Below are 25,620 nucleotides of genomic sequence, written 5' to 3'. Positions count from 1 at the left end.
TAAAAAGAAGCACTTTTCTTTCAAATTACTGCCCCAGAAGTTGGCAGCAATAATAGTAAACAATAGAAATTATTTGTATTAATATCCATGTTTATTCTAATGATGTTGGAATTGTCTGTGAAGATTAATTGGCAATAATGTTGCAAAAACTCTTACACGTGAAATATGCACCATAAACCTAAAACAATTTGACTGACCTATGTTCTAAAGTAAAGTATTTACAGTAATGAGATTCTAATTATCCTTTGTTATGGCAGGCCATTATCCACACTCCTCTTTATTGATAGGAGATGTATTGTTTCAGCATTTTAGCTCAATTTATTTTCTCACATTTGCACTTCCTTATGCACAGAAAATGAGAGGCGATCATTACCTTCTTCACTTTGCATTCAATTTACATCAACAGCACATTACCTCATCCCAACTCATTTATCAACCACAGAAATTTGCTAACAAAAGCTCCTGTCAGTGATGAATAAAGAACATTTCAAACTGAGCAAGAAGAAACAAGATGAATTATAGGTTTCAGGACCTTTTGTTTGCTCAAGAAAAGGAAGATGAAGGATTTTTTCCACCTAGACAAGACAGATCTCACGAGGCTGTGGCTCTTATTGAGCGTGTCCCCATCACCTGTGGCTGCTGGGTCTGTGCTGCACACACAGGGAACTCCAAACACCAAAAACCAGAAATGTCTGTTCCCTTTCCTCACAGAGGGATCTCCAAACACCAAAAACCAGAAATGTCTGTGCTGCACACACAGGGATCTCCAAACACCAAAAACCAGAAATGTCTGTGCTGCACACACAGGGAACTCCAAACACCAAGAAGCAGAAATGTCTGTGCCCTTTCCTCACACAGGGAACTCCAGACACCAAAAACCAGAAATGTCTGTGCCCTTTCCTCACACAGGGATCTCCAAACACCAAAAACCAGAAATGTCTGTGCTGCACACACAGGGAACTCCAAACACCAGAAACACCAGAAATGTCTGTTCCTTTCCTCACACAGGGATCTCCCAACACCAAGAACCAGAAATGTCTGTGCCCTTTCCTCAGAGAGATAACTCTAAACACCAAAAACCAGAAATGTCTGTTCCTTTCCTCACACAGGGATCTCCAAACACCAAGAAGCAGAAATGTCTGTTCCTTTCCTCACAGAGATAACTCCAAACACCAAGAAGCAGAAATGTCTGTGCTGCACACACAGGGATCTCCAAACACCAAAAACCAGAAATGTCTGTGCCCTTTCCTCACAGAGGGAACTCCAAACACCAAGAACCAGAAATGTCTGTGTCCTTTCCTCACAGAGGGAACTCCAGACACCAAAAACCAGAAATGTCTGTGCTGCACACACAGGGATCTCCAAACACCAAGAAGCAGAAATGTCTGTGCCCTTTCCTCACACAGGGATCTCCAAACACCAAGAACCAGAAATGTCTGTTCCTTTCCTCACAGAGAGAACTCCAAACACCAAGAAGCAGAAATGTCTGTGCTGCTCACACAGGGATCTCCAAACACCAAAAACCAGAAATGTCTGTGCTGCACACACAGGGAACTCCAAACACCAAGAAGCAGAAATGTCTGTTCCTTTCCTCACAGAGGGATGTTGCTGATATTCTGGACTGATGCACAGTGGTTCAGGAGCTCGAGCACAGGCTTTAGCAGTCACCAGGGCTGCTGTGGCTCAGAGCAATGGGCAGAGCAGGGGACAGTGGCACAGCCAGCAGGGCACAGCCCCAGCCCCACACACGGCTCTGCCAGCTGGGAGCACCCCAGGAGCACAGAACAGCCCGTGGAACACGGGCACTGCCCGTGCCAGAACATCCAGCTGCCTTTGCTGGGCACTGCAACATCTGGAGACCTTCAGTCGAAGGGTTACTCAGTCAGTAAACAGCGCTTGCACTTTGGAACCACTGACCGAGCTGCGCCGCCCCGCCAAGCTGCCAGCCAGAGGGGAGGGCAGGGGGAGAAGATGGCAAATATCCCCCTCATACTCTCCATGTGTCTTCTGGGAGCTTGTCTTGGGGGTGAAAATCCAGGTGAGTTCATTTAACACCGAGCAAACCCTTCACCTTTGGCTGCAGGGTTTGCAGACAGCGGCAAAGGGACAGTTTGTCACTCGGTGCTGCCACAGCTTGTGCAGCCTTGGAAGAGACAACAGCTCACAGGCATTGCTGCATTTTACAGCTCCTCTTTAAAGCTCTGGCTCTTTGCTGGGGGAATGAAATAATAGCTTTTATGCTGATTTTATACAGCATGTGTCACAGGGATTAATTTTAAGAATGGGTTTTTGCATCTTCAAGCTTTCAGAGCTCGATTCAGCCATTTTAGAAGGCACACACAGAAGGGGGAAAGGGGAGAGCGCTGCTGGTGGAGGACAGTCACACTTCTCTGTGTGCCACCACTTTGTCCTGGAGAACAAGCAAGTGCTCACCTCCATAAAACACTCATTGGATTTGCCCTGCGAGGATTGTTTAAAGCCAAAGCCAGTGTGATTTTAACAAAGGCTGTAGGATGCAGCCAGAGCTGGAGACAAGACAGAGCAGTTGATGGATGTGGGCAATCACACACAGTAATGCAGGCTGTTCCTTGATTTATCTGTAGCAGCAGCAGTTCCAGCAGAGGCTGCTTCACGTCCAGTGTGAGTTCCTGTTTGCTGCAAGGCTGCCCTTTCTTCTTTCATTAAAACATTGCTGGAAACAGCTTAAAAAAAAGGCTCTTTCCAAAATGTTTGCTCAGCAATGGAACGTGAACAGAACCTCGTGTTTTTGCCACCATCCATCCAGGTGTTCCTGCTGTAAAACAGAGTGGGCAGGACAGGTGTGAGCAGGGCTCCAAGAGCTGCTGGCCCGGCCATTGGTGACCAAAGGGACGTGCTGAGCGTGCTGGGGAGGGTGCACAGAGAGGAGAGGCTGGGCAGGCAGAGCAGGGACATCCCCTGCTGGAAGGATGTGCTTTAGGGAGGTGAAGAGGAGCCCTCAGCAGAGGTGGCTCAGGAGCAAACCTGCCACAGGCTGCTCCCTGCTGCTGTCCCTGCTGCTGGGACCTGGCCCTGCCAGGACAACACCAGGACAGCACCATGGCTGAGGGCTGCCCTCACCAGGCAGCCACCACGGCAAGGCTGGTGGCCACTGTGGCCATCCCCCCTGGACTGGGGTCCCTGCAGTGCCAGCAGCTCAGGCTGGTGGCCACTGTGGCCATCCCATCCAGGCTGGGGTCCCTGCAGTGCCAGCAGCTCAGGCTGGTGGCCACTGTGGCCATCCCCCCTGGACTGGGGTCCCTGCAGTGCCAGCAGCTCAGGCTGGTGGCCACTGTGGCCATCCCCCCTGGGCTGGGGTCCCTGCAGTGCCAGCAGCTCAGGCTGGTGGCCACTGTGGCCATCCCCACTGGACTGGGGTCCCTGCAGTGCCAGCAGCTCAGGCTGGTGGCCACTGTGGCCATCCCCCCTAGATTGGGGTCCCTGCAGTGCCAGCAGCTCAGGCTGGTGGCCACTGTGGCCATCCCCCCTGCACTGGGGTCCCTGCAGTGCCAGCAGCTCAGGCTGGTGGCCACTGTGGCCATCCCATCCAGGCTGGGGTCCCTGCAGTGCCAGCAGCTCGGGCTGGTGGCCACTGTGGCCATCCCATCCAGGCTGGGGTCCCTGCAGTGCCAGCAGCTCAGGCTGGTGGCCACCGTGGCCATCCCCCCTGCACTGGGGTCCCTGCAGTGCCAGCAGCTCAGGTTGGTGGCCACTGTGGCCATCCCCCCCGGGCTGGGGTCCCTGCAGTGCCAGCAGCTCAGGCTGGTGGCCACTGTGGCCATCCCCCCTGGATTGGGGTCCCTGCAGTGCCAGCAGCTCGGGCTGGTGGCCCTGCCTGGGCGTGTGGCCACTGCTGGAGGTGATACAAGCTCCCCACAGCCAGGAGGTGGCCCAGGGGTGAGGAGGGCTCATGTTCCCCTCCAGCCTGCAGGAGACCCTGGGAGCCAGGGCCTGAGGATGAGGAGGAGGGAGAGGAAGAAATGCCCCCTTGCTTCCAGGGCACAGCTGCTGGCAGAGGCCATTCCCAGCCAGCACAGGCAGACAGAGCAGGACCATTCCTGTGGCCAGACAAGGCTCACCAAGCAGCAGCACACAAAAGCTGTTGTTTTCCCCTCTCAAACAGCTTATTCCAGTCTGTGCATCTGTGGTGGGAGATTCTTACACCACCTGCTTTAGGGTGTTTTAAGCACCAAACTTCAGCACTCCCAATCTCTTGCCATCAGTCATTTCTGCTCGTTGGCTGTTCTGATGTTTGGATCTGCAGATTTGATGTTTGGATTGTGCTCAAGTCGGGCAATAAAGGAAACTCAGGTGCACAATAAGAGCCCTGAAATGTGTCTGGCTGTGGGGTAAAGGGGGTGCACAGCTGGAAAGGGCTGATTCCTGGGAGAACAGAAACTCCCAGCCCAGCCCAGCCCAGCTCAGCCCCTGTCCTGTCCCCATTTCAGTGTTCATTGAGAACAAAGAGGCCAGCTCGGTCCTGCAGAGGCAAAGGAGAGCCAACTCCAACAGGCTGGAAGAGGTCATTCCTGGGAACCTGGAGAGGGAATGCATCGAGGAGAAATGCAGCTATGAAGAGGCACGAGAAGTGTTTGAGAACGAAGAGAAAACGGTGAGTTCTGATGCTGCTGGGAAATGGCAGCACCTTGCTCCCTTCAGCCCCCTCCTCTGAGCCCTGCAGCTGGGGCAGGAGGGGAACAGTGAGCACAGAACCTCCAGGGCTGGGGGCAGCTCTGGCACGGCTGATTTCACCTGTGCTCCACCAGCTGGGCTGGGGAACCGCTCTGAAAGCTTCCCCAGCCACCACTGGCATTATGGAGGTGCTGCTTTCCCTGCAAGCCTTTCCTTCAGCTTCGGAGCCATCCAGGCACCACTTCAGTCACACAACACCCAGAAATTAGAAAACAAAGGAAACTTTTTCTTTTTTCCCTTTGCAGATGCAGTTTTGGAAAACATACGTTGGTAAGAGCTGCTTTCTTCGTGTTCTAATGCTTCATATTCCTGTCCCAGTGCCTACAGACCTGATGTATCTGTATCAAATGTATTTCAGCATCCAGAAACTGTAGTGACAGAGCCAGTCAGGGCCTTGCACTCCACCTCCTGCAGCTGCCAGCCTGGGTCTGTCCCGTTGGTATAGACATGGCAAGACAAAAAAAAGGAAAAAATAACCCAAAACCCAAAAAAAAAAAAAAAAACCAAAAAAGTCTTAGCATTTTAGTTGCTCAAGCAAGGTTTTTCTGAACAAATTTCAAAAAACCTCATGGAACAAAAGCAGTTCAGGCTGAGTACTGGATCTGATTGAGCCCAGGGCACACTCTGGGCTTCAGCTTCAGCTGTCACAGAGCAAAACACCACAGCAATAATTAACACCCCTTCAGCAAACTGCAAATGCTCTGTTCTCAAGCAGAGGTCTCCAGATAAGGCACAGCCTTGTGAGGGCACAGCATCAATCCCTAGAAATGCCATATTAAAGTGGAGACAATGTGATCATAGCAAACAGCTGTTTGCAATTCACACCATTGCTCCCAGACCCTTACTTCAGTTTTCTTTCCACATCTGCTTCTTCCTTTTCAGCCTCCATCCCCAACGACTCCTTGGTCCCTTAACAAAAAGATTTCAGTGCCCACTACACCATCTGAAACTAATTTTAAGGACATTTCAATAAATGAACTGTTTTGTAGATTGGCAAAATGCCCAGAACATCTCAGTAAAAAGCCTTAAATAATTCAGATTACTCAGTCCAGACTATAAAATAAAAACATTACATTTGCATTGTAGGACAGTCCTGTGAAAACACAAGTGATGGAACTCAGCACTGCATTTGTTTCCCTGCCACTGGAACAAATTAGCTGATGAAAAGTGTGGAATGCCATCCATCCCTGTGCCCTGAGGTGCTGGGATTGCTGTTCAGAGTGTGAGCTGCTGTTCAGAGTGTGAGCTGCTGTTCAGTGTGAGCTGCTGTTCAGTGTGAGCTGCTGTTCAGTGTGAGCTGCTGTTCAGTGTGAGCTGCTGTTCCCAGTGTGAGCTGCTGTTCAGTGTGAGCTGCTGTTCAGTGTGAGCTGCTGTTCCCAGTGTGAGCTGCTGTTCAGTGTGAGCTGCTGTTCCCAGTGTGAGCTGCTGTTCAGTGTGAGCTGCTGTTCTCAGTGTGAGCTGCTGTTCAGAGTGTGAGCTGCTGTTCTCAGTGTGAGCTGCTGTTCAGTGTGAGCTGCTGTTCAGTGTGAGCTGCTGTTCAGTGTGAGCTGCTGTTCAGTGTGAGCTGCTGTTCAGTGTGAGCTGCTGTTCAGAGTGTGAGCTGCTGTTCAGTGTGAGCTGCTGTTCAGTGTGAGCTGCTGTTCCCAGTCTGAGCTGCTGTTCAGTGGGAGCTGCTGTTCCCAGTGTGAGCTGCTGTTCAGTGTGAGCTGCTGTTCAGAGTGTGAGCTGCTGTTCAGTGTGAGCTGCTGTTCAGTGTGAGCTGCTGTTCAGTGTGAGCTGCTGTTCCCAGTGTGAGCTGCTGTTCAGTGTGAGCTGCTGTTCAGTGTGAGCTGCTGTTCAGTCTGAGCTGCTGTTCCCAGTGTGAGCTGCTGTTCCCAGTGTGAGCTGCTGTTCAGTGTGAGCTGCTGTTCAGAGTGTGAGCTGCTGTTCAGAGTGAGCTGCTGTTCCCAGTGTGAGCTGCTGTTCAGTGTGAGCTGCTGTTCAGAGTGTGAGCTGCTGTTCAGTCTGAGCTGCTGTTCCCAGTGTGAGCTGCTGTTCCCAGTGTGAGCTGCTGTTCAGTGTGAGCTGCTGTTCCCAGTGTGAGCTGCTGTTCAGTGTGAGCTGCTGTTCAGTGTGAGCTGCTGTTCAGAGTGAGCTGCTGTTCCCAGTGTGAGCTGCTGTTCCCAGTGTGAGCTGCTGTTCAGAGTGTGAGCTGCTGTTCAGAGTGTGAGCTGCTGTTCCCAGTGTGAGCTGCTGTTCAGTGTGAGCTGCTGTTCAGTGTGAGCTGCTGTTCAGAGTGTGAGCTGCTGTTCAGTGTGAGCTGCTGTTCAGTGTGAGCTGCTGTTCCCAGTGTGAGCTGCTGTTCCCAGTGTGAGCTGCTGTTCCCAGTCTGAGCTGCTGTTCAGTGTGAGCTGCTGTTCAGTGTGAGCTGCTGTTCCCAGTGTGAGCTGCTGTTCAGAGTGAGCTGCTGTTCCCAGTGTGAGCTGCTGTTCAGTGTGAGCTGCTGTTCAGTGTGAGCTGCTGTTCAGTGTGAGCTGCTGTTCAGAGTGTGAGCTGCTGTTCCCAGTGTGAGCTGCTGTTCAGTGTGAGCTGCTGTTCAGTGTGAGCTGCTGTTCAGAGTGTGAGCTGCTGTTCAGTGTGAGCTGCTGTTCAGTGTGAGCTGCTGTTCAGAGTGTGAGCTGCTGTTCAGAGTGAGCTGCTGTTCAGAGTGTGAGCTGCTGTTCAGTGTGAGCTGCTGTTCCCAGTGTGAGCTGCTGTTCAGTGTGAGCTGCTGTTCAGTGTGAGCTGCTGTTCAGAGTGAGCTGCTGTTCAGTGTGAGCTGCTGTTCCCAGTGTGAGCTGCTGTTCCCAGTGTGAGCTGCTGTTCAGTGTGAGCTGCTGTTCAGTGTGAGCTGCTGTTCCCAGTGTGCAGCCCACTGGAGCTCCCCTTGCACAGCACCCGAGCCCAGCTGCCATCCTCCCCCTGCCTGCAAACCCCCACCCAGGGACCCAGACAAGCCCAAACCACTCTGTTCCTGTTTGCATTTTGCACTGCAGCCCATCCCTGGAGCCCCACTGAGTGCCTCACTGTCCTGCCCCTTCTCAGGACACAAACACAGCCTTGCCCTTTCCCTGTGCCCTGGCACAAGCATCTCAAAGGGCTTCCCCCATCATCCAGCACCACTGATTCACTTTTCCAAAGTTTTAGATCACCAGTTTTGCAATAGTGAGTGTCTTCATTAAAGCCTTGGGTTCTCAGCTGGAGGCAGCTGTGGGAATAAAAGCCCTGGCACAGGAGCAAAGAGCCAGAGCAGGTAATAAATACAGGTACAGGACTGAGAGAGAAGGAACAACGGGAAGGTTCTGAAGCCCAACACACAGACAGGTCTCCACACCCCAGTGACAGACCCAGACTGTCACAGAGCACTGCTGGTGTTAGAACAACCCAGCTCAGGAGACTCAGGGCACTCTGGAGGTAGCAAACCTTCAAAACTTGTCTAATCTGGCCAAGCTGAGATGTTGAGTGAGGTGACTGCAGAGGGGTTCTGCTGAAAGGAGCAGAGTTAACCCTCAGGGGACACTCTGGGACTGGGGTGAGGCACTGCTGCTGCTGCTGCTGCTGCTGCTGCTGCTGCTGCTGCTGCTGCTGCTGCTGTTCCTGTGCTGCCAGGGCTGTGACACACCTGCCTGGGCGACCTGACCTTCCCCAGCACCAAGGAGCTGTGCTGGCCCTGCCCTCTGCACAGCGAGGCTCCAGCTGTGCTCAGTGAGACTCCAGATGTGCTCAGTGAGGCTCCAGATGTGCACAGCAAGGCTCCAGATGTGCAGTGAGGCTCCAGCTGTGCACAGTGAGGCTCCAGATGTGCACAGCGAGGCTCCAGCTGTGCTCAGTGAGGCTCCAGATGTGCACAGTGAGACTCCAGATGTGCACAGTGAGGCTCCAGCTGTGCACAGTGAGGCTCCAGATGTGCACAGCGAGGCTCCAGATGTGCTCAGTGAGACTCCAGATGTGCTCAGTGAGGCTCCAGATGTGCACAGCGAGGCTCCAGATGTGCACAGTGAGACTCCAGGGTGCACAGTGAGGCTCCAGATGTGCACAGCGAGGCTCCAGATGTGCAGTGAGACTCCAGATGTGCACAGTGAGGCTCCAGATGTGCAGTGAGGCTCCAGATGTGCACAGTGAGACTCCAGATGTGCACAGTGAGGCTCCAGCTGTGCACAGTGAGGCTCCAGATGTGCACAGCGAGGCTCCAGATGTGCAGTGAGGCTCCAGATGTGCACAGTGAGGCTCCAGATGTGCACAGCGAGGCTCCAGATGTGCAGTGAGGCTCCAGATGTGCACAGTGAGACTCCAGATGTGCACAGTGAGGCTCCAGATGTGCACAGTGAGGCTCCAGCTGTGCTCAGTGAGGCTCCAGCTGTGCTCAGTGAGGCTCCAGCTGTGCTCAGTGAGGCTCCAGATGTGCACAGCGAGGCTCCAGATGTGCACAGCGAGGCTCCAGATGTGCAGTGAGGCTCCAGCTGTGCACAGTGAGGCTCCAGCTGTGCTCAGTGAGGCTCCAGCTGTGCTCAGTGAGGCTCCAGATGTGCACAGTGAGCCTCCAGATGTGCACAGTGAGGCTCCATATGTGCAGTGAGGCTCCAGCTGTGCACAGCAAGGCTCCAGGGTGCACAGTGAGGTTCCAGATGTGCACAGTGAGGCTCCAGCTGTGCAGTGAGACTCCAGCTGTGCACAGCGAGGCTCCAGATGTGCAGTGAGGCTCCAGATGTGCACAGTGAGGCTCCAGCTGTGCACAGTGAGGCTCCAGATGTGCTCAGTGAGGCTCCAGATGTGCACAGCGAGGCTCCAGATGTGCACAGTGAGGCTCCAGGGTGCACAGTGAGACTCCAGCTGTGCTCAGTGAGGCTCCAGCTGTGCACAGCGAGGCTCCAGATGTGCACAGTGAGGCTCCAGATGTGCACAGTGAGGCTCCAGCTGTGCACAGCGAGGCTCCAGATGTGCACAGCGAGGCTCCAGCTGTGCACAGCGAGGCTCCAGATGTGCACAGCGAGGCTCCAGATGTGCAGTGAGGCTCCAGATGTGCAGTGAGGCTCCAGATGTGCACAGCGAGGCTCCAGCTGTGCACAGTGAGGCTCCAGATGTGCACAGCAGCCGTGCAGGAACCTGTGCTCATTAACTCTCCTCTCCTCTCTCCGAGATGGGGACCAGTGCAACCCCAACCCCTGCAAGAACGGAGCCTCCTGCGAGGATCAGATCAACTCCTACGTGTGCTGGTGCCCCGCTGGCTACGAAGGCAAGAACTGTGAGATTGGTACGTGCCAGCTGCTGCTCTGGCAGAGCCCCAGGGCACCTGGGAGAGCTCCTCTCCTGCCCAGAGGCTCGAGACACTCGGGGCTGTGCTGTAAGGAACGGGGAAATGCAGCCTGCTGCACTGGGGCTGCCAGGGGAACAGCCTGGGGATGCAGCAGTGGGTACCTCTGTTCCTGCCATCCCACCTCTGTTCCTGCCATCTCACCTCTGCTCCTGCCATCCCCATCTCTCCTCCTGCCATCTCACCTCTCCTCCTGCCATCCCCATCTCTGCTCCTGCCATCCCCATCTCTGTTCCTGCCATCCCCACCTCTGCTCCTGCCATCTCACCTCTGCTCCTGCCATCTCACCTCTGCTCCTGCCATCTCACCTCTCCTCCTGCCATCCCACCTCTGTTCCTGCCATCCCCACCTCTCCTCCTGCCATCCCACCTCTCCTCCTGCCATCCCACCTCTGCTCCTGCCCTCGCATCTCTGTTCCTGCCATCCCCATCTCTCCTCCTGCCATCCCATCTCTGCTCCTGCCATCCCCACCTCTGCTCCTGCCATCCCATCTCTGCTCCTGCCATCCCCACCTCTGCTCCTGCCATCTCACCTCTCCTCCTGCCATCCCCACCTCTGCTCCTGCCCTCCCACCTCTCCTCCTGCCCTCCCACCTCTGCTCCTGCCCTCCCACCTCTGCTCCTGCCCTCCCACCTCTGTTCCTGCCATCCCACCTCTCCTCCTGCCATCTCACCTCTCCTCCTGCCATCTCACCTCTCCTCCTGCCCTCCCACCTCTGCTCCTGCCATCCCATCTCTCCTTTTGCCATCCCCACCTCTGCTCCTGCCATCCCCACCTCTCCTCCTGCCATCCCACCTCTCCTCCTGCCATCCCACCTCTGCTCCTGCCATCCCATCTCTCCTTTTGCCATCCCCACCTCTGCTCCTGCCATCCCCATCTCTGCTCCTGCCATCCCCATCTCTGCTCCTGCCATCCCCATCTCTGTTCCTGCCATCCCCATCTCTGCTCCTGCCATCCCATCTCTGCTCCTGCCATCCCATCTCTGCTCCTGCCATCCCATCTCTGTTCCTGCCATCTCACCTCTCCTCCTGCCATCCCACCTCTCCTCCTGCCATCCCACCTCTGCTCCTGCCATCCCATCTCTGCTCCTAGGGAGGGCTCCCTGCACACTCCAGGTCTTTGGCTCAGCTCTGGCTGATGGCAAATGTTGACACAGAGCCCTCCCTTTATGCCCCAGCCCTTCTGGGCCTGCTCAGCCAGGGACACCCTGCTGAAAGCAGAGTTTCCCCATGGAACCCCCATTGTTCCCTTTCCCTTTCTCACGCCAGGCTGAGCAGCAGGTGCTGGGCAGGGCAGGATTATCCTGACTTCCTCTCAATGGCACTCTGCTTAATTCATAATTATAATTATCAGCAGCAACCTTGATTCTGGAGGCAAATAAAAGGCAAATATTTTCCTGATGGGTTGAGGAGTTTATGAAAACCAAACAGCTGATAATTTAAGCAAGAGGGATATTCAGCTCTTATAATATAATCAGGGGCTGTGCAACTCGCATAATGTGCTAGACTCGCTGCACTAATAAAAGATTCTCTTTCTAGTTGTGTTTCTGCTCTGGCAAGAGAGGAGTGTACGTTAAAAAGAGCATTTCAAAGTTGCATCAAATTTAAATAGTCTCATTGCAGATTTCTTGGGGAAGTCAGGAGCAAAAATAGAGCTGGAAGTGAGGCGTGAAGAAGAGCTCTGTAAAAATAGTAAATGATGGCATTAAAATGGCTACAGGAAGGGAGGTGTCCTTGAGGAAGTAGGAGTGGAGTTAATCTGCTGTGAAGTTATTTGGAAACTCACTGAGAATTGCAAGGGCCTCTGCAGACTGGTGGTTTCCCACCTCCGAGGTGTTCCCAGCACAGAGGAGTGAGGGCTGGGGAGGGACAGGAACCTCTCTGTGCCTCAGGCTGGGGTTTGTTCCATCACACATCCCTGGAGATGGCTCCTCCAGGCCAGGCTGGGACACCTCACTGCCACACCAAGGCTGGAGCCCAGTCTGAGCCCAGTTTGAGCCCAGTCTGAGCCCAGTCTGAGCCCAGCCATGATCCCAGCACAGAGCCCTGCTGGGCACAGCTTTGCTGCTGACACTCGCTGCTCTCCCCACTGCCAAAAGCACAAGAGTGGGAAATCACATGGCTTCTTACCCAATATTTGCAGGAGTTCTTTAGGGTCAGGCTGCCAAATTTCAGCCAGCACGCAGCTGTTGGAGGCAGGAGGCTCTGCCAGGGCTCTGTGGGGCTCTAAAACTCCTCAACCTGCCCACTCAAATGAGCAGGGATGGGAGTGTCCTTCTTCCCCATCTCCTAGCAATCAATCATCTATTTTCCATAGTCTGGATCAGCCACGGGGGCTTGCTGAGCCCAAACCCCAGCTCTCAACAAATCTCTGACCAGCTGTGTTTCAAAAGAGCTCTCACAGTTCCTTTTCCATTTTTTTCAGACTTTACTTGTGCTATTAAAAATGGAGGCTGCAAACACTTCTGCAGCCACCAGCCCCCACGGAAGGTTGTGTGCTCCTGTGCTGCTGGCTACAAACTGGCTGAAGATGGAAAGTCCTGCGAGCCTACAGGTTAACTTTTAAATTGTTTTTAAGAGATTTGGGTTCAAGTTTTCAAGGCCTTGTCCTGGATTTAGTTACATGAATTTCATAGAGGCAATATCCTGCTGGAAACCTTGTTGGTTGTTTTCCTGCTTGGCAAAGGTGGAGCCGGACCCTGCAGTTTCCCAAGGGCAGATTTGGGCTCTGGCAGGAGGGGTTCAATGTGAGCATCCCTTTTTTTAGCCTGGGTGAGTGGAGAGGGTGGGTAGCTGTGCAGGAATTTGTTCAAAGGCAAGTGCTATTTCAGATGCTGCTCAGCCAGGCTCCAGCCATCTTACAGTTCTAAATCTGGATCAGAAATTTTCTGAAGGCACGAAGGTGATGTTCAGCTACACCAGCACCCAGCCAGGGCTCACTCCTGTGTTCTTCCAGTAGGAGCTAGTGGTTAGTCACTGATTCTACACTGAGGATGCTCTGAACTTTTCAGAACAAAAGAGGACTTGGCTTCCTGTCACTGCTCCTGATGGTCTGTTCATGGCTGGTCCTGAGCCAGTGTCGATAATCTGGGTTGGGTGGGTACCCGTGGAGCCTTGTGCTGGTGCTGTCCTGCCAGCAGTGTGTATCTGCAGAGTCCCTCAGTGAGAGCTGCACTCTGGCTTAGCTGCTGTACTGGGTGGGGTGGAAGGAAAATGCAGCTTCCCAGAGGGCTGAGGAACATCTGGTTCTCCTCGTGCTCCCCAGCTCTGCCCTGCTCCCAGACCATTACAATACCCATAACTACACTGCACTGACACGTGCAGACCCAACCACAGCAGATGGATTGGGCATGAACACCTCAGCAGCACATCTGGCAGAGAAGAGATTGAGCAGATCAATATTTTGGCATCCAAAGTCAGTTTACCATCGATGCTGTCGCATTTCTAGCACCTGACTGCAGCGTGTTTGCACACCCAAGCTTGCATGCAGGTGCCTGCACAGGGGAGCTGTGTCAGCTGCAGCAGGGAGCACTGAGCTCCTGAATGTGCTGCCTGGCAGCAGTCAGCTCAGGATGTACCTTGGGCTGGGAATCCTGTTAACAAAGGATCTCATCAGGAGCTCGGTCTGTGTTGCCCAACATGCTGTATCACTTTCACTGGACCAGAAAGGTTTACAGCTAGCAAGATCATCTTTCAGCTTGGGTGATTGCCCTTCCTGCAGAAGCTCTTTTGTTGGCTCTGAACCCTTCATTTCATAGGCTAAGCTAGCAGGTACCACTTCCCATCACTCAACACTCATTTGAGTCCTGTTCCTAAAGTGAACTGTTTAAAGGATGAAGTCTCAGTAGGCCACACTCACATCTGATTTTACATTAATGTTTGTTTGCTCAGTGCTTCTGAAAGCTTTTCAGATGAAAGACAATGCCTGGTGCTATTTACTATTTTGACTGCCACTACCAGCAGGAATTCGGCACACACTGCGTGGGAGAGGAATGGGAAGAGCTCGTCTGAAACGAGCCTAGAGATGAGATCTCCATTAACAGAGAAAATACACAACTCTAGGAAGAGTTTATTAATGTTTTCCTCACCTTGGTGCCAAGCAGGATTATCTGTACAATTGGCAGCTGCTGTTTCCTGCCCTCTCCCAGCTGCTGTTTGTTGTTCTGCAGTCACTGCTGGCCAAGCCCCGGCTGCCCAGCAGAGGATTCCCAGGTATGCAGCACACATCCTGCCCAGGGCAGGCACAAACGCTCAGCACAAGCCTTTGTCACTGTTAAAGCGCTTCAGGTGTCATTTCCAAAGCCCAGAAACAATCTGTGCTTTTGCTACATTGACACATCCCTGGTGCTGCGGCTCCAAGGCAGGGTCCCCATGGTCAGCCCCAAACTGTGCTGAGGTGAGGCAGCATCTCCTCCTCCTCTTCAGCCCCTCTGGCCACACAGCCAGGCCCAGCTGCCACTGTTCCTCTCCCAGTGCCATATCCCTGCGGGAGGATCACGGCTCCCGAAGCCAAGAGGAAGCTCACCCGCTCCATGAACACCTTTGAGCACTGGAACATCACCGCTGATGAGGCTGACGATGGCCCTGAGGAGGAGCTGGACAACAGCACGGTCAGCAGCAGCGCTGCAGCCACCACCAGGATCACCCCCGTGCTCAGGACGGGCACACGCGTGGTCGGAGGCTCGGACAGCATGAAGGGAGAGGTGCCCTGGCAGGTACCAGCTCTGTCTGCAAACCTTCTGCAACCCCAGCAGTCGCTTTCTGACTACAGGCTCATCTTTTAAATACCCAGAGCCTGTCTCTGAGGTTAGGCAGGCAATAGTCTCCAGCCTAACAGGAGCACAGCTTCTTTCCATCCGCAGCTTTATGCCACAGCAACAAAACTTGCCTGCGTGGGGCTCTCCTCTGGCAAAGGCAGGCAGAAATCAGAGTCCCAGCAGCTTTGCCTGCTGGGGCACAAAGGGTTGAGCTGCAGCAGCAGATTGCCCAGTAGTCCATGAATGTACCAAAAGTAACCTGAAGGCTGAGGGAAGGGAGTTTTGCAAGGAGCAATGCAACTTATTTTTTAGCTCCATCAGTTTCAGCAGATCACAGAATCATCCAGCAGTTTGGGTTGGAAGGGACCTTAAAGATCACCTAGTTCCAACCCCCTGCCATGACCAGGGCTATCCTCCACTGGTCCAGGCTTACACAAACCCCAGAGTGTGATTTCCCCCTGCTCCCACAGGTTCTGCTGGTTAACAGCAAGGGCTTGGGCTTCTGCGGCGCGTCCATCATCAACGAGAAGTGGGTGGTGACAGCAGCACACTGCCTGAAGCCGGGCTACACCCACAACATCACTGCTGTGGCAGGTGAGCACCTGGGCAGGAGGGGAGGGACACAGGGTGGACAAGGGATGGCACAGGACACTGTGACCGCCCTGATGGGCACGAGGGGCAGGAGGGGCTGCAGGACCTGGCACAGGTAGGGCACGGCCCTGGTGCCGGGGGATGCCCCAGTCACCGCTCCCCGCAGGTGAACACGATCTCAGGAGCGAGGAGCACACGGAGCAGCGGCGCAGGGTGGTGAGGCTGCTCCCCCACCCCACCTACAACGCCTCCATCAACGAGTACCACAACGACATCGCCCTCCTGGAGCTGGAGCGGCCCTTCATCTTCAACAGCTACGTGACCCCGGTGTGCCTGGGCAGCCGAGAGTTCAGCAATGCGCTGCTCCGGCAGGGCAAGGGCACGGTCAGCGGCTGGGGCAAGCTGTTCTTCCGCGGCCGCACCGCCACCACCCTGCAGGTCCTCAAGGTGCCCTTCGTTGACCGGCCCACCTGCCTGAAGAGCACCTCCACCAGCATCCTGCAGAACATGTTCTGTGCCGGCTTCCCCTCCGGGGGCAAGGACACCTGCGAGGGGGACAGCGGCGGCCCGCACACCACCGAGATCGAGGGCACCTGGTTCCTCACGGGCATCACCAGCTGGGGAGAGCAGTGTGCCCTGCCGGGCAAGTACGGCATCTACACCAGGGTCTCCAAGTACGTCAAGTGGATAAAGCAGAACACCAGGCTCCCCTGAGCCCCGGCAGCACCGGGCTGGAGGAGGGACTGGGGAGCTGGAGAGCCCACAGCCATCGCTGGGGTTCTCAGATAGCATCGCATTTCAATAAACATTTCTAAATGAAATAACTTCTGCTCTTGGAAGGCAAAAGTTGGGAGAATGCGACGAAAATGTGGTAATAAGGAAATAAAAAGCCCTTTGAATGATCCATGGCTGCGTTTCTGGATGCGCTGGCACTGCTCTGCTGCTGTAAATCCCCAAATCCCGAATGCAGAGCTCGGTGGAGCAGCAGGGGAACAGCTCACACCAGAGCCCAGAGCTGGCACACAGCAGTGTGGGCAAGGGAAGGCCAGCAGGAGCCCAGGAGGGAGGTGAACACACCAGTGCCACACACAGGGCTCTCAAACAGAGCTTTTCACATCGCTCAGGCTGAGGCACAGCGTGGGCAGCAGCCCAGAGGCAGCTCCTGACAGCCCTGCCCAGTGCTGGAAGGAAAGGGAGCCTGGGGATGGCCTGACCCTGCTGGGATGGATGCAGGGGAGGCTGGGGATGGGGACACCCTGACCCCGCTGGGATGGATGCAGGGGAGCCTGGGGATGGTCTGACCCTGCTGGGATGGATGCAGGGGAGGCACTGGGGACACCCTGACCCTGCTGGGATGGATGCAGGGGAGGCTGGGGATGGGGACACCCTGACCCCGCTGGGATGGATGCAGGGGAGCCTGGGGATGGTCTGACCCTGCTGGGATGGATGCAGGGGAGCCTGGGGATGGTCTGACCCTGCTGGGATGGATGCAGGGGAGGCATTGGGGACACCCTGACCCTGCTGGGATGGATGCAGGAGAGGCTGGGGATGGGGACACCCTGACCCTGCTGGGATGGATGCAGAGGGGACACCCTGACCCCGCTGGGATGGATGCAGGGGACGCTGGCACTGGGGACACCCTGAGCCAGGGCAGGGTGGCAGCAGCTGCTCCTTCAGACTTCAGCAGGAGTGCTGAGGTGCCTCTCCCACTTTCATTGCCACTGCATCCAGCAAGAAACCAACTGGGTCATCTGCCACTGCTTACCTTAAAATCAAAATGCATGCAAGGTTTTAAGTTGTTCCAAGGAAATGAAATAAAACCAACACTGTGAGCACTTTTTTTCTCTAGAATTATAGCAGACAGCTCTTTGAACAGAATTGCACATTCTCAGATGGATTTATTTAACAAGTTTTTAATCTTTAAATATAGATTTAACACATTTTTTACAGGTACATATACAATATAGTTCATTTAAACTTGCAGTCAGAGAAAATTCTCTACTGTAATTTTTACATATACATGAAGAGCCTAGTTCAACAGCATACTCAGGGGAACATACCATGTGCAAAGTTTCAAATGTTAAAAACCTCAGACTGTACATTCAGATTTGCAGAACTTATCAACCTCATAAATTAATAAGAGCTTAGATTTAAAACTATGGAAGACAAAAAAGATTAAAATCATTGAATATGCAATGTGTGCTATGTTTCAGACAAATATTTACAGTTGCACCTCAAAATGTGTATTGTTACCACAGGAATTGTTACCACCATAAACAGCCCCAGCAGTAACTTAAGACACTCCTCCTTTCCCACCTAATTAGTGCAATGTGGTTGATTGGAAAGGAGATGAGAAGACCCTCCAGGGGCTGAAACCTCTGCCCTGTGAGCACCAGGACTGTGCTGCCGGTGCAGACTGAGCTGGGCCCGGCTTGGGGGGCACAGGGGAGCCCCAAAGGGGAGACCCCGAGGGGAGGAGCAGCCACCGTGGCTGGGGAACCCCAGGAAAGCACAGCAGCTCCATCCCTCCCCCCAAAAACAGTCACAAAACACACCCAGCATGTTTTAACTTAACCTGGGACTGTGTCCAAGGGCCGGTTCACAAATAAAAACCAGATCACAAAGGTCCCCCTTCAGTCCATGGTATAAACATTTCATTTGGCTGGGGCAGAGCAAATTCACTACTGCATGCACATTATTGACCCTGCTCTCCACACACTCAGGTGCTCCTTGCACACATCTGCTCAAAACTTCAAACCACCTGTACCTACCTATGTTCTACAAAAGCAAAACTAGACAAAAAACACGAATTTAAATTAGGAGTCTTCAACATTCTTTTTCCTTTCTCAAAAATTCTATAGATACATTATTGTTAAAGATGCTGAAAAAGTCTTATCACAAGAACATCCTTAGTGCAAACATGGAGATTTAGCTTGGATTTATGGCACGTGTTCCAAAAGTACATACATTAATGTAAACTTCAACACTTGCTAGATACAGGTTTCAGCCCTGGGATGCTTTGGGACCCGAAGTGATTGGTGACAACCCTGAGTTGTCTGTTTGACCTGACCCAGACCTCACTGAAATCAAGGAGGCTGAGAGCAGTGGGCTGGAGTCAGGCCCTAAGTGCAAAAAGAGGATCTTTAGTGTTATTGCATCCTCACGTGTGAGTCAGCCACATGATGCTCTTACAGAACATTACATTCACATAGCTGAAGCAGATATTTAAGAAAAATCCACCCATAAAATCAATTCAGCAGGACATACAGCTTCTTTGTTTGGCTTTTTTTTTTTCTTTTTGGTTTATCAAAACACAACTCTTATTTGCAACTTCAACAGTTGTCAGCTAATAAGTAGGTGAAACCTACTTCAACCTGTAGAGGAAATTTCAAGCATCTAAACAAAGTGTCAGGAAACTGTAGCGTACTTCTCTGATGAAACATGATGTATGTCATGGAAAAACAGCAGGAAAAATGAATAAAATCCCATCATTTCCACAGGCGAAAAAAAACAAAGAGCAGAGAATGGCTTCCTTTATGAGCATGAGAAGCTGCTTAGGACCCCGGTCCCACTCAGTGCAGATGGAGCTGTGGAGGTCTGTGAATGTGATGGATTGTACAGGACAACTCCAACTACTGTGCTATTTCTCTGTAACACTTAGTTGAAAGCTTCCAAAGAGCATGGAAAATAGGATGCTACTAGTTCACCCTTGAGTCAAGGGGAACTAAACTTTCTCGTGTTACACAGGGCAGCATCTATAAAGTAATGGAGAATGGTGTTAATATTAAAGCATCTTATTCCGAGAAATACATTGTTCCCTGTAATCACGTAACATTTGTATAACAGAAAAAGAAATAAATGCACTCCTGCATTTCTCCCTAAAAGCTGAACTCCCACTGGCTTCAGTGAGAGCCTTGACTAAGGCAGGACCACAGGGTTTGACTCATTTCCATCATCTATCACCTCGTTATCACAGCAAGGCCAGCCGATATCTTCTCTGGGCTCCTTATTTTGTCAGGCTGGAAATGTTTCTGGTGATCCTAAAGAGCTGTTCTGTGAAGCTGGCTGGCACAGCAGCTCGGAGAGGAGACCCTGCTTTATGTTTCAAAGGCCAAAGAGAAATCAGCATTGCCACGAAGGGACCCTGGACAGACACCAAAGCTGTGGCTGCAGTCACTGATGTGCCAGAGGGACAGAGCTGTGCTGCAGCTGCAAACTGCCAGGGGCACTTCATCCACACCCTGACAAAGCCTGCACGCTTCAGCCAGCTCACAGCATCCTGAGAAAGCACCCAAAACACCCTGCACAGTTCAACCAGCTCACAGCAGCTGAAAAACCACCCAAAACACCCTGCACGGTTCAGCCAGCTCACAGCAGCCTGAGAAACCACCCAAAACACCCTGCACGCTTCAGCCAGCTCACAGCAGCAAAAACCACCCAAAACACCCTGCACGGTTCAGCCAGCTCACAGCAGCCTGAGAAAGCACCCAAAACACCCTGCACAGTTCAGCCAGCTCACAGCAGCCTGCAAAAACCACCCAAAACACCCTGCACGGTTCAGCCAGCTCACAGCAACCTGAGAAACCACCCAAAACACCCTGCACGGTTCAGCCAGCTCACAGCATCCTGAGAAACCACCCAAAACACCCTGCACTGTTCAGCCAGCTCACAGCAGCTGAAAAACCACCCAAAACACCCTGCACGGTTCAGCCAGCTCACAGCAGCTGAAAAACCACCCAAAACACCCTGCACGGTTCAGCCAGCTCACAGCAGCCTGAGAAAGCACCGAAAACACCCTGCACGGTTCAGCCAGCTCACAGCAGCAAAAACCACCCAAAACACCCTGCACGGTTCAGCCAGCTCACAGCAGCCTGAGAAACCACCCAAAACACCCTGCACGGTTCAGCCAGCTCACAGCAGCCTGCAAAAACCACCCAAAACACCCTGCACGGTTCAGCCAGCTCACAGCAGCAAAAACCACCCAAAACACCCTGCACGGTTCAGCCAGCTCACAGCAGCCTGAGAAAGCACCCAAAACACCCTGCACAGTTCAGCCAGCTCACAGCAGCCTGCAAAAACCACCCAAAACACCCTGCACGGTTCAGCCAGCTCACAGCAGCCTGAGAAAGCACCGAAAACACCCTGCACGGTTCAGCCAGCTCACAGCAGCAAAAACCACCCAAAACACCCTGCACGGTTCAGCCAGCTCACAGCAGCCTGAGAAACCACCCAAAACACCCTGCACGGTTCAGCCAGCTCACAGCAGCCTGCAAAAACCACCCAAAACACCCTGCACGGTTCAGCCAGCTCACAGCAGCCTGAGAAAGCACCCAAAACACCCTGATCAGGAGCTGGGAGCCACAGGAGGGGACAGTCCCAGAGGGGACACAGGACAGTCCCCAATGTCCTCCCCAGAGGGGACACAGGACAGTCCCAGAGGGGACACAGGACAGTCCCAGAGGGGACACAGGACAGTCCCCAGTGTCCTCCCCAGAGGGGACACAGGACAGTCCCAGAGGGGACACAGGACAGTCCCCAGTGCCCTGGTCAGAGGGGACACAGGACAGTCCCAGAGGGGACACAGGACAGTCCCAGAGGGGACACAGGACAGTCCCCAGTGCCCTGCCCAGAGGGGACACAGGACACACAAGCTCAGACCTTCAGGCAGTGTGACTGGGGGGAAACCTTTGCTCAGCTTTATCAGGCATGGAGAGCAGGCACAGGGAATCCCCCTAAGGCTTGGAAGAGAGAATTTGGGATGTTAAAGAAACGAGCAGAGAGTCTGGCATGTAGAACAGGAGCCTGTGCCCACCCGGGGCAGGAAGAGACTCCAAAAATAACCTGGTTCCAATCCCTGCCATGGGTGCTGCAGGGCAGCTGAGAGCTGAGATGCCCTTCCCTGCACTGCCACAGAGCTGCCAAGCCTGATCCCTGCCACACTGGCCACCCAGGGACCTGCAGAACTCTTTTGTCTCCTGCTCCAGTGCAGAGGAGGAGCTGGGATTGCAATGCTGGAGCCCCAACCTTCCCTGAAATGAAGAGATAATCCTGCATCTCCGTGTTAACTCGTGGAAAAGCCAAGTCAGTTAACCAGGCAATGCCTGACCACTTGCAAGGCACAACACAGAGCCTCAGCAGTAGCTGCATTCTGAGTATTGCTCTTTCTGAGCACAGCTCTCCCAAATATTTTTCATTTTGAGCTCTGCATGTTACCACCTGCAATACAAAACTGTTCCTTCGCCGTGCACATTAAAAAATCCCACCGTGGGTTTGCACAGCAGACAGAATGAATGTGTTTGGAAGAAAGCAGCAAGGACTCATCTCAGACCTTACAGCTAGAGGCACATCAGAAGGAAAACCCATTTTCAAAACCATCTCCAAGCCAGCCACCTTTCTCCCAGAGAACCTCATGGCTTCCATCCAGGCCAGGATTTACAAGAGGAGAGTGGATTTGCAAAGCTGGAATGGCTGGGGAGTGAAGCATTTACCAAATACCCCTCTGCTAACTTAAAATGGACAGCAAAACGTTCCCTGTAACTTCAATACGATTTGTATTGGCTCAACACATATAATACTAATTATTTATTATATTTATGGACTAATTAGCAGGAGGGGAGAGGAACAGCTTGTAGGCATGCAGGTAGCAGCCATCCTGTGGTGGGCCACAGTATAAATCTAAGGAGAAATGTGAAGGTAAGAGAACCATTTACTCTATTCAGCTAAAGGCTTTGCTCTGAAAAAAATCCCAAACCCCAGATTTGTATGAATTCTGCTATGATATTCTGTGGCTGGCCATGGAGTTTTATTTAGGGGAACCTGGAGCTGAGCAATAAGAGAGGCACTGCTCCCATGAAATGCCAGAACTGCCTCTCCCCCAGCCCTGAAGTGACTCCAACACTCCCCAAGCCCCTGGGGATCCCACAGCTCAGTGGGTTTTACACTGCCAACATGCACAGCAGCGTTTCAGCACACCCAGCTGATGATCCCTGAGGGTTCTGACACCCCCTCCTGTCCCTGCTTCACTCCACGAGCTTGGCTTGATTCTCCCTCTGCTATTCTGGAGCAAGAGCTCCATCTTCTGAAGCAGCAGGAAAGAACCCAGTCCAGACACTGCCAAGGACTCGGTGTCACCTGCAGGGAAGTGACCAGCCCCAGGGCAAAGGCAGTGCTCACTGCACAAGAACTGTGTGAAAATCAGTTTACAGAGTGCCAGCTGCTCCTGGCTGTAAGGACACATTGCTGAAAAGCTCTGGGAATAGCTCTAGGAAACAGCAAGAGAACATCCTACATCAGCCCCCAGTATTTCCTGGGGTGTGTAAGACTGGAATCATGCCTCTGGCCTGCAGGCATGAGCAGAAACAGCAAGAGAGACCAGTTACCTTCACAGGGGACACAGGCTGAGTGTGCTCAGCCCTGGGACACGGCTCTGGAGTGCCTGGGCACTGCTGTGGCACTCACAGGAGGCATTCTCTGTGGTTCCACCCCGTGCAATTCCCCTCAGCCTCTACCCAGCAGCTTTATAAACCAGTCTAGAGCTGACAGTCTCCAGGTTTTTGTGGATCTGAGCACTGACAGTGCAAACCAGAGCTCAAAGTTTCCCAGCACCCTTTTTCTGAGATGCATTCCCAGCTGGAAAACCCTTCAGCACAGGAGCTGGTGAGGTGGGGTAGCTAAACACAGAGAGGAGATCAAGGTTGCCATTACTGCACTGGAAACAGGGTGCCAGTAAACTCTGAACACTGGTTAGCAAACTACCCCTTACAGAAAGTCAGCAAACCTTCAACCTGTGAAATTCAACTGCCCTGCAACAAAGGGGATAAAAAAACCTTCCTGTATGGGAAGGATTTCACTGAAAATATACAAAAACCCATTGTGAGCTGACTGGAATTTTAAGCCTTTCAGATGGCTTCCTTCACATTCATCAAAATAATAGATTCTGACAGAAAAGAAGTATTTAAAGAGAAATCTCCTTGCAAAATTTGCTTCATACAGTCATAACTAGTATTTTTTTATTTTTTTAATGGGCTAAGTCTATGTGGGCTTCCTGAGCTGCTCCATCTCCAACCCTGGTCTCCATCTGCAGAGGACAGCATGGTGATGAGGCAACAATGGTTGTGGTGATGCTGTGGCAAGGGCAACAGGCTGCTCTTAAGGCATTTTCTTGTGTCGTCTCTTATGCTTCCCTATCTATTTCTATGTACAGGTACAGCTAGAAAATGAGAAATGTGGGTTTGGAGCCTCTAAGCCTTTGGCTGAAACCTGGAAAGCTGTTTGTTATAAACTTTATCTAAGGATGGATTAACCAGCAGGCAGCAGTGAGGGCAGGAGAGAGGCAGCAAGGAGGAAGTATTGCCTTTAGTGCTGGGGTCAGGCCACGATGTCTTTTGCAGCAGGAGGGGATTTTGCTCAGGTACCTCCTGTTCACACGGGGTTTGAGCTACAGCAGTGAGGAGGCAAAACAGTCACGGGGATCCCTGGTCAGACTCCATCTCTTCTCCCCGGTCTTCTACCCAGTGCTCTTGCAATGAAATCTATGTTTTTAAATGCTTGGTTTTAATTTACTAGTGCCTAAAGTCTCAGAAACGTCTTAGAGTGTTAAAAAAAGAAACAAGCAAAAAGCTTAATTTACTAGTTTTGCAGGCTTTTTGGAATAGCTGCTTGCTTTTCTATTTTTCCAGCAGAGGCAGATGCAGCCAGATTTAGTACATCAAGTGTAATGCCAATGGCTGAAAAGACCTGATTTGAGATATGAAATATTTCTGCTAGGCGTGCTATCAAATACCTGCAACTTTGGCATTCCGAAATCTGCAGTCACCGACTACAATCTGCAGACTGTGCACAGGAATCCAGCCTTCTTTTCTTCTGTTTAGGTTTTTCACCAACCTTGGAATGACAACAGCATTAGGAACAGAAGCCAACCAAGCCAGAAGCAGTTTGGTGAGGGCACATTCTACACAGCTGGGGGTGCAAGCAACAGTTTGTTCAAACCAGGGAAGCATTTTAACAGGACCTGGCCATGCATTTAAAGTATTCTTCCCACCTAAATTTAGGAACCTAATTAAAAACCTACACTTCTTTGGACAATGAAGAACAGGACTCCCTGTCAAGTCATTCTGCCTGAGACCTCCAGAGATGCCAGCTGAGGAAAACTGGCTACTGAAGGAGTCAAGGGCAATGATTCTTCTCACTCCTCTGCTCTTGAGTCTGGTGGGATGATTTCAGTCAGGGAACTATAACCAAATTCAAGCCAAGATTTAGGCAGCTGGAAATACTCATGCTCATACTCATGGCAACCCTCTGTCTCACTCATGCAGTGAAATTTGTGCTAACAACAAAGCTTGGTGTGAGAAATCTTTGACTGGCACTGGCTGAAGCCCCCAGGAGTGGTGAACTTGCAGCAAACCTGAGATGCTTTGCATCTGCTTTTGATAACAACAAACTGAATTTTTCAAAATGCTGTGGGACCAGATGGTCCTTGCAGATCCCTTGCAATTGAAATATTCTATTTTATCCTAGTCTGATTTCCCTTGAAGTGCAAGGGCTGTAGCTGTCAGCCAGGAATCCTGCACAGGGCATTGACATCTGTGCATTCACAAGCTCCTGCTAACACCACCCTTCCCACACCCCAAACAGGGCTTTAGCACACTGGGCACCCTCCTACTACCCCAGCTGGCTGATGAGAGCTGCTCAGAACCACCCTGGAAAGAGCCAGAAACCTCAGCCAACTTGATGTGAATCTGAGGGCCCCTCCAGACAAGGACTCTGCTGGAACACTCAGGGGTGTTCCCAGGGGATGCTCCCAGGGGATGCTCCCAGCCACCAGCAGAGCAGCAGCTCTGAGGAGTTCTCTCTCTCTGTTCACACACAGAGTCTGCAGCCACCCCAGGAAACACTCCTGCCGCTGGCTGAGGGAGGAAAATGCCTGGTAATTACTCCCTGTGGCTGTTAATAAGCCCAGAGGAACAAAGGCTGGAGCTGGGCAAAGGGAAGCACCATCTGAAGTGGGAAGAGCACGGCAAGAGGGGCTGTGGAGGTGTTGGTAAAACCCAGCTCATGCAGGGACCCGTGGCAAGGGAAGTCCTGACTTGTTTCCCCAGGCCAAGCCAGCGTGGATGGCACCTGATCTTGGCAAGAGAATGAATTCTCCAGCTTTCTGGAATGATCTGAAGCTCAGAGCACAGAGTATCACCAGGCAAGGGACATTTCAAGGGACTGCCCTGCAAGCCTCACAGAT

General features: G+C 52.5%; 2 protein-coding genes across 5 annotated transcripts in view; one reads left to right on the top strand and one right to left on the bottom strand.

The window, feature by feature from the left end:
• Positions 1–1,717: 1,717 nt before the first annotated feature.
• On the top strand, positions 1,718–16,265 carry F9 (coagulation factor IX). The gene is made up of 8 exons (XM_058848187.1): positions 1,718–2,038; positions 4,467–4,630; positions 4,956–4,980; positions 9,866–9,979; positions 12,464–12,592; positions 14,512–14,753; positions 15,266–15,389; positions 15,553–16,265. Exons 1-8 carry the CDS (start codon positions 1,972–1,974, stop codon positions 16,098–16,100), a joined length of 1,413 nt encoding a protein of 470 aa, XP_058704170.1. The 5' UTR covers positions 1,718–1,971; the 3' UTR covers positions 16,101–16,265.
• A 1,007-nt stretch (positions 16,266–17,272) lies between these two features.
• Positions 17,273–25,620, bottom strand: part of MCF2 (MCF.2 cell line derived transforming sequence) — a 63,155-nt gene continuing 54,807 nt past the window's right edge. For 2 of the 4 annotated variants that reach the window (XM_058847796.1, XM_058847795.1), the window contains exons 29-30: positions 24,169–24,269; positions 17,273–19,141 (exon numbers count right to left, since the gene is read on the bottom strand). In XM_058847796.1, the coding sequence (XP_058703779.1) occupies positions 19,101–19,141; positions 24,169–24,269 (142 nt within the window). In that variant the 3' untranslated portion in view covers positions 17,273–19,100. Of the gene's footprint in view, positions 19,142–20,786; positions 20,930–20,973; positions 23,918–24,168; positions 24,270–25,620 lie in introns of those variants that run through there. The other 2 variants (XR_009278533.1, XM_058847794.1) reach the window with 2 other exon arrangements.

This window comes from Poecile atricapillus, chromosome 12 (assembly GCF_030490865.1).
Source record: "Poecile atricapillus isolate bPoeAtr1 chromosome 12, bPoeAtr1.hap1, whole genome shotgun sequence".
Taxonomy (NCBI): domain Eukaryota; kingdom Metazoa; phylum Chordata; class Aves; order Passeriformes; family Paridae; genus Poecile; species Poecile atricapillus.
Note: the sequence above shows the minus strand (reverse complement) of the source record. Positions and strands in the feature narration are given on the sequence as shown.

Bases quoted from the DNA above. Each gene is read 5' to 3' on its own strand.
- F9 (XM_058848187.1), top strand. From the start codon at position 1,972: ATGGCAAATATCCCCCTCATACTCTCCATGTGTCTTCTGGGAGCTTGT. The intron at 9,980-12,463 runs GTACGTGCCAGC...CATTTTTTTCAG, and splicing joins AGGCAAGAACTGTGAGATTG to ACTTTACTTGTGCTATTAAA. The intron at 14,754-15,265 runs GTACCAGCTCTG...CTGCTCCCACAG, and splicing joins AGGGAGAGGTGCCCTGGCAG to GTTCTGCTGGTTAACAGCAA.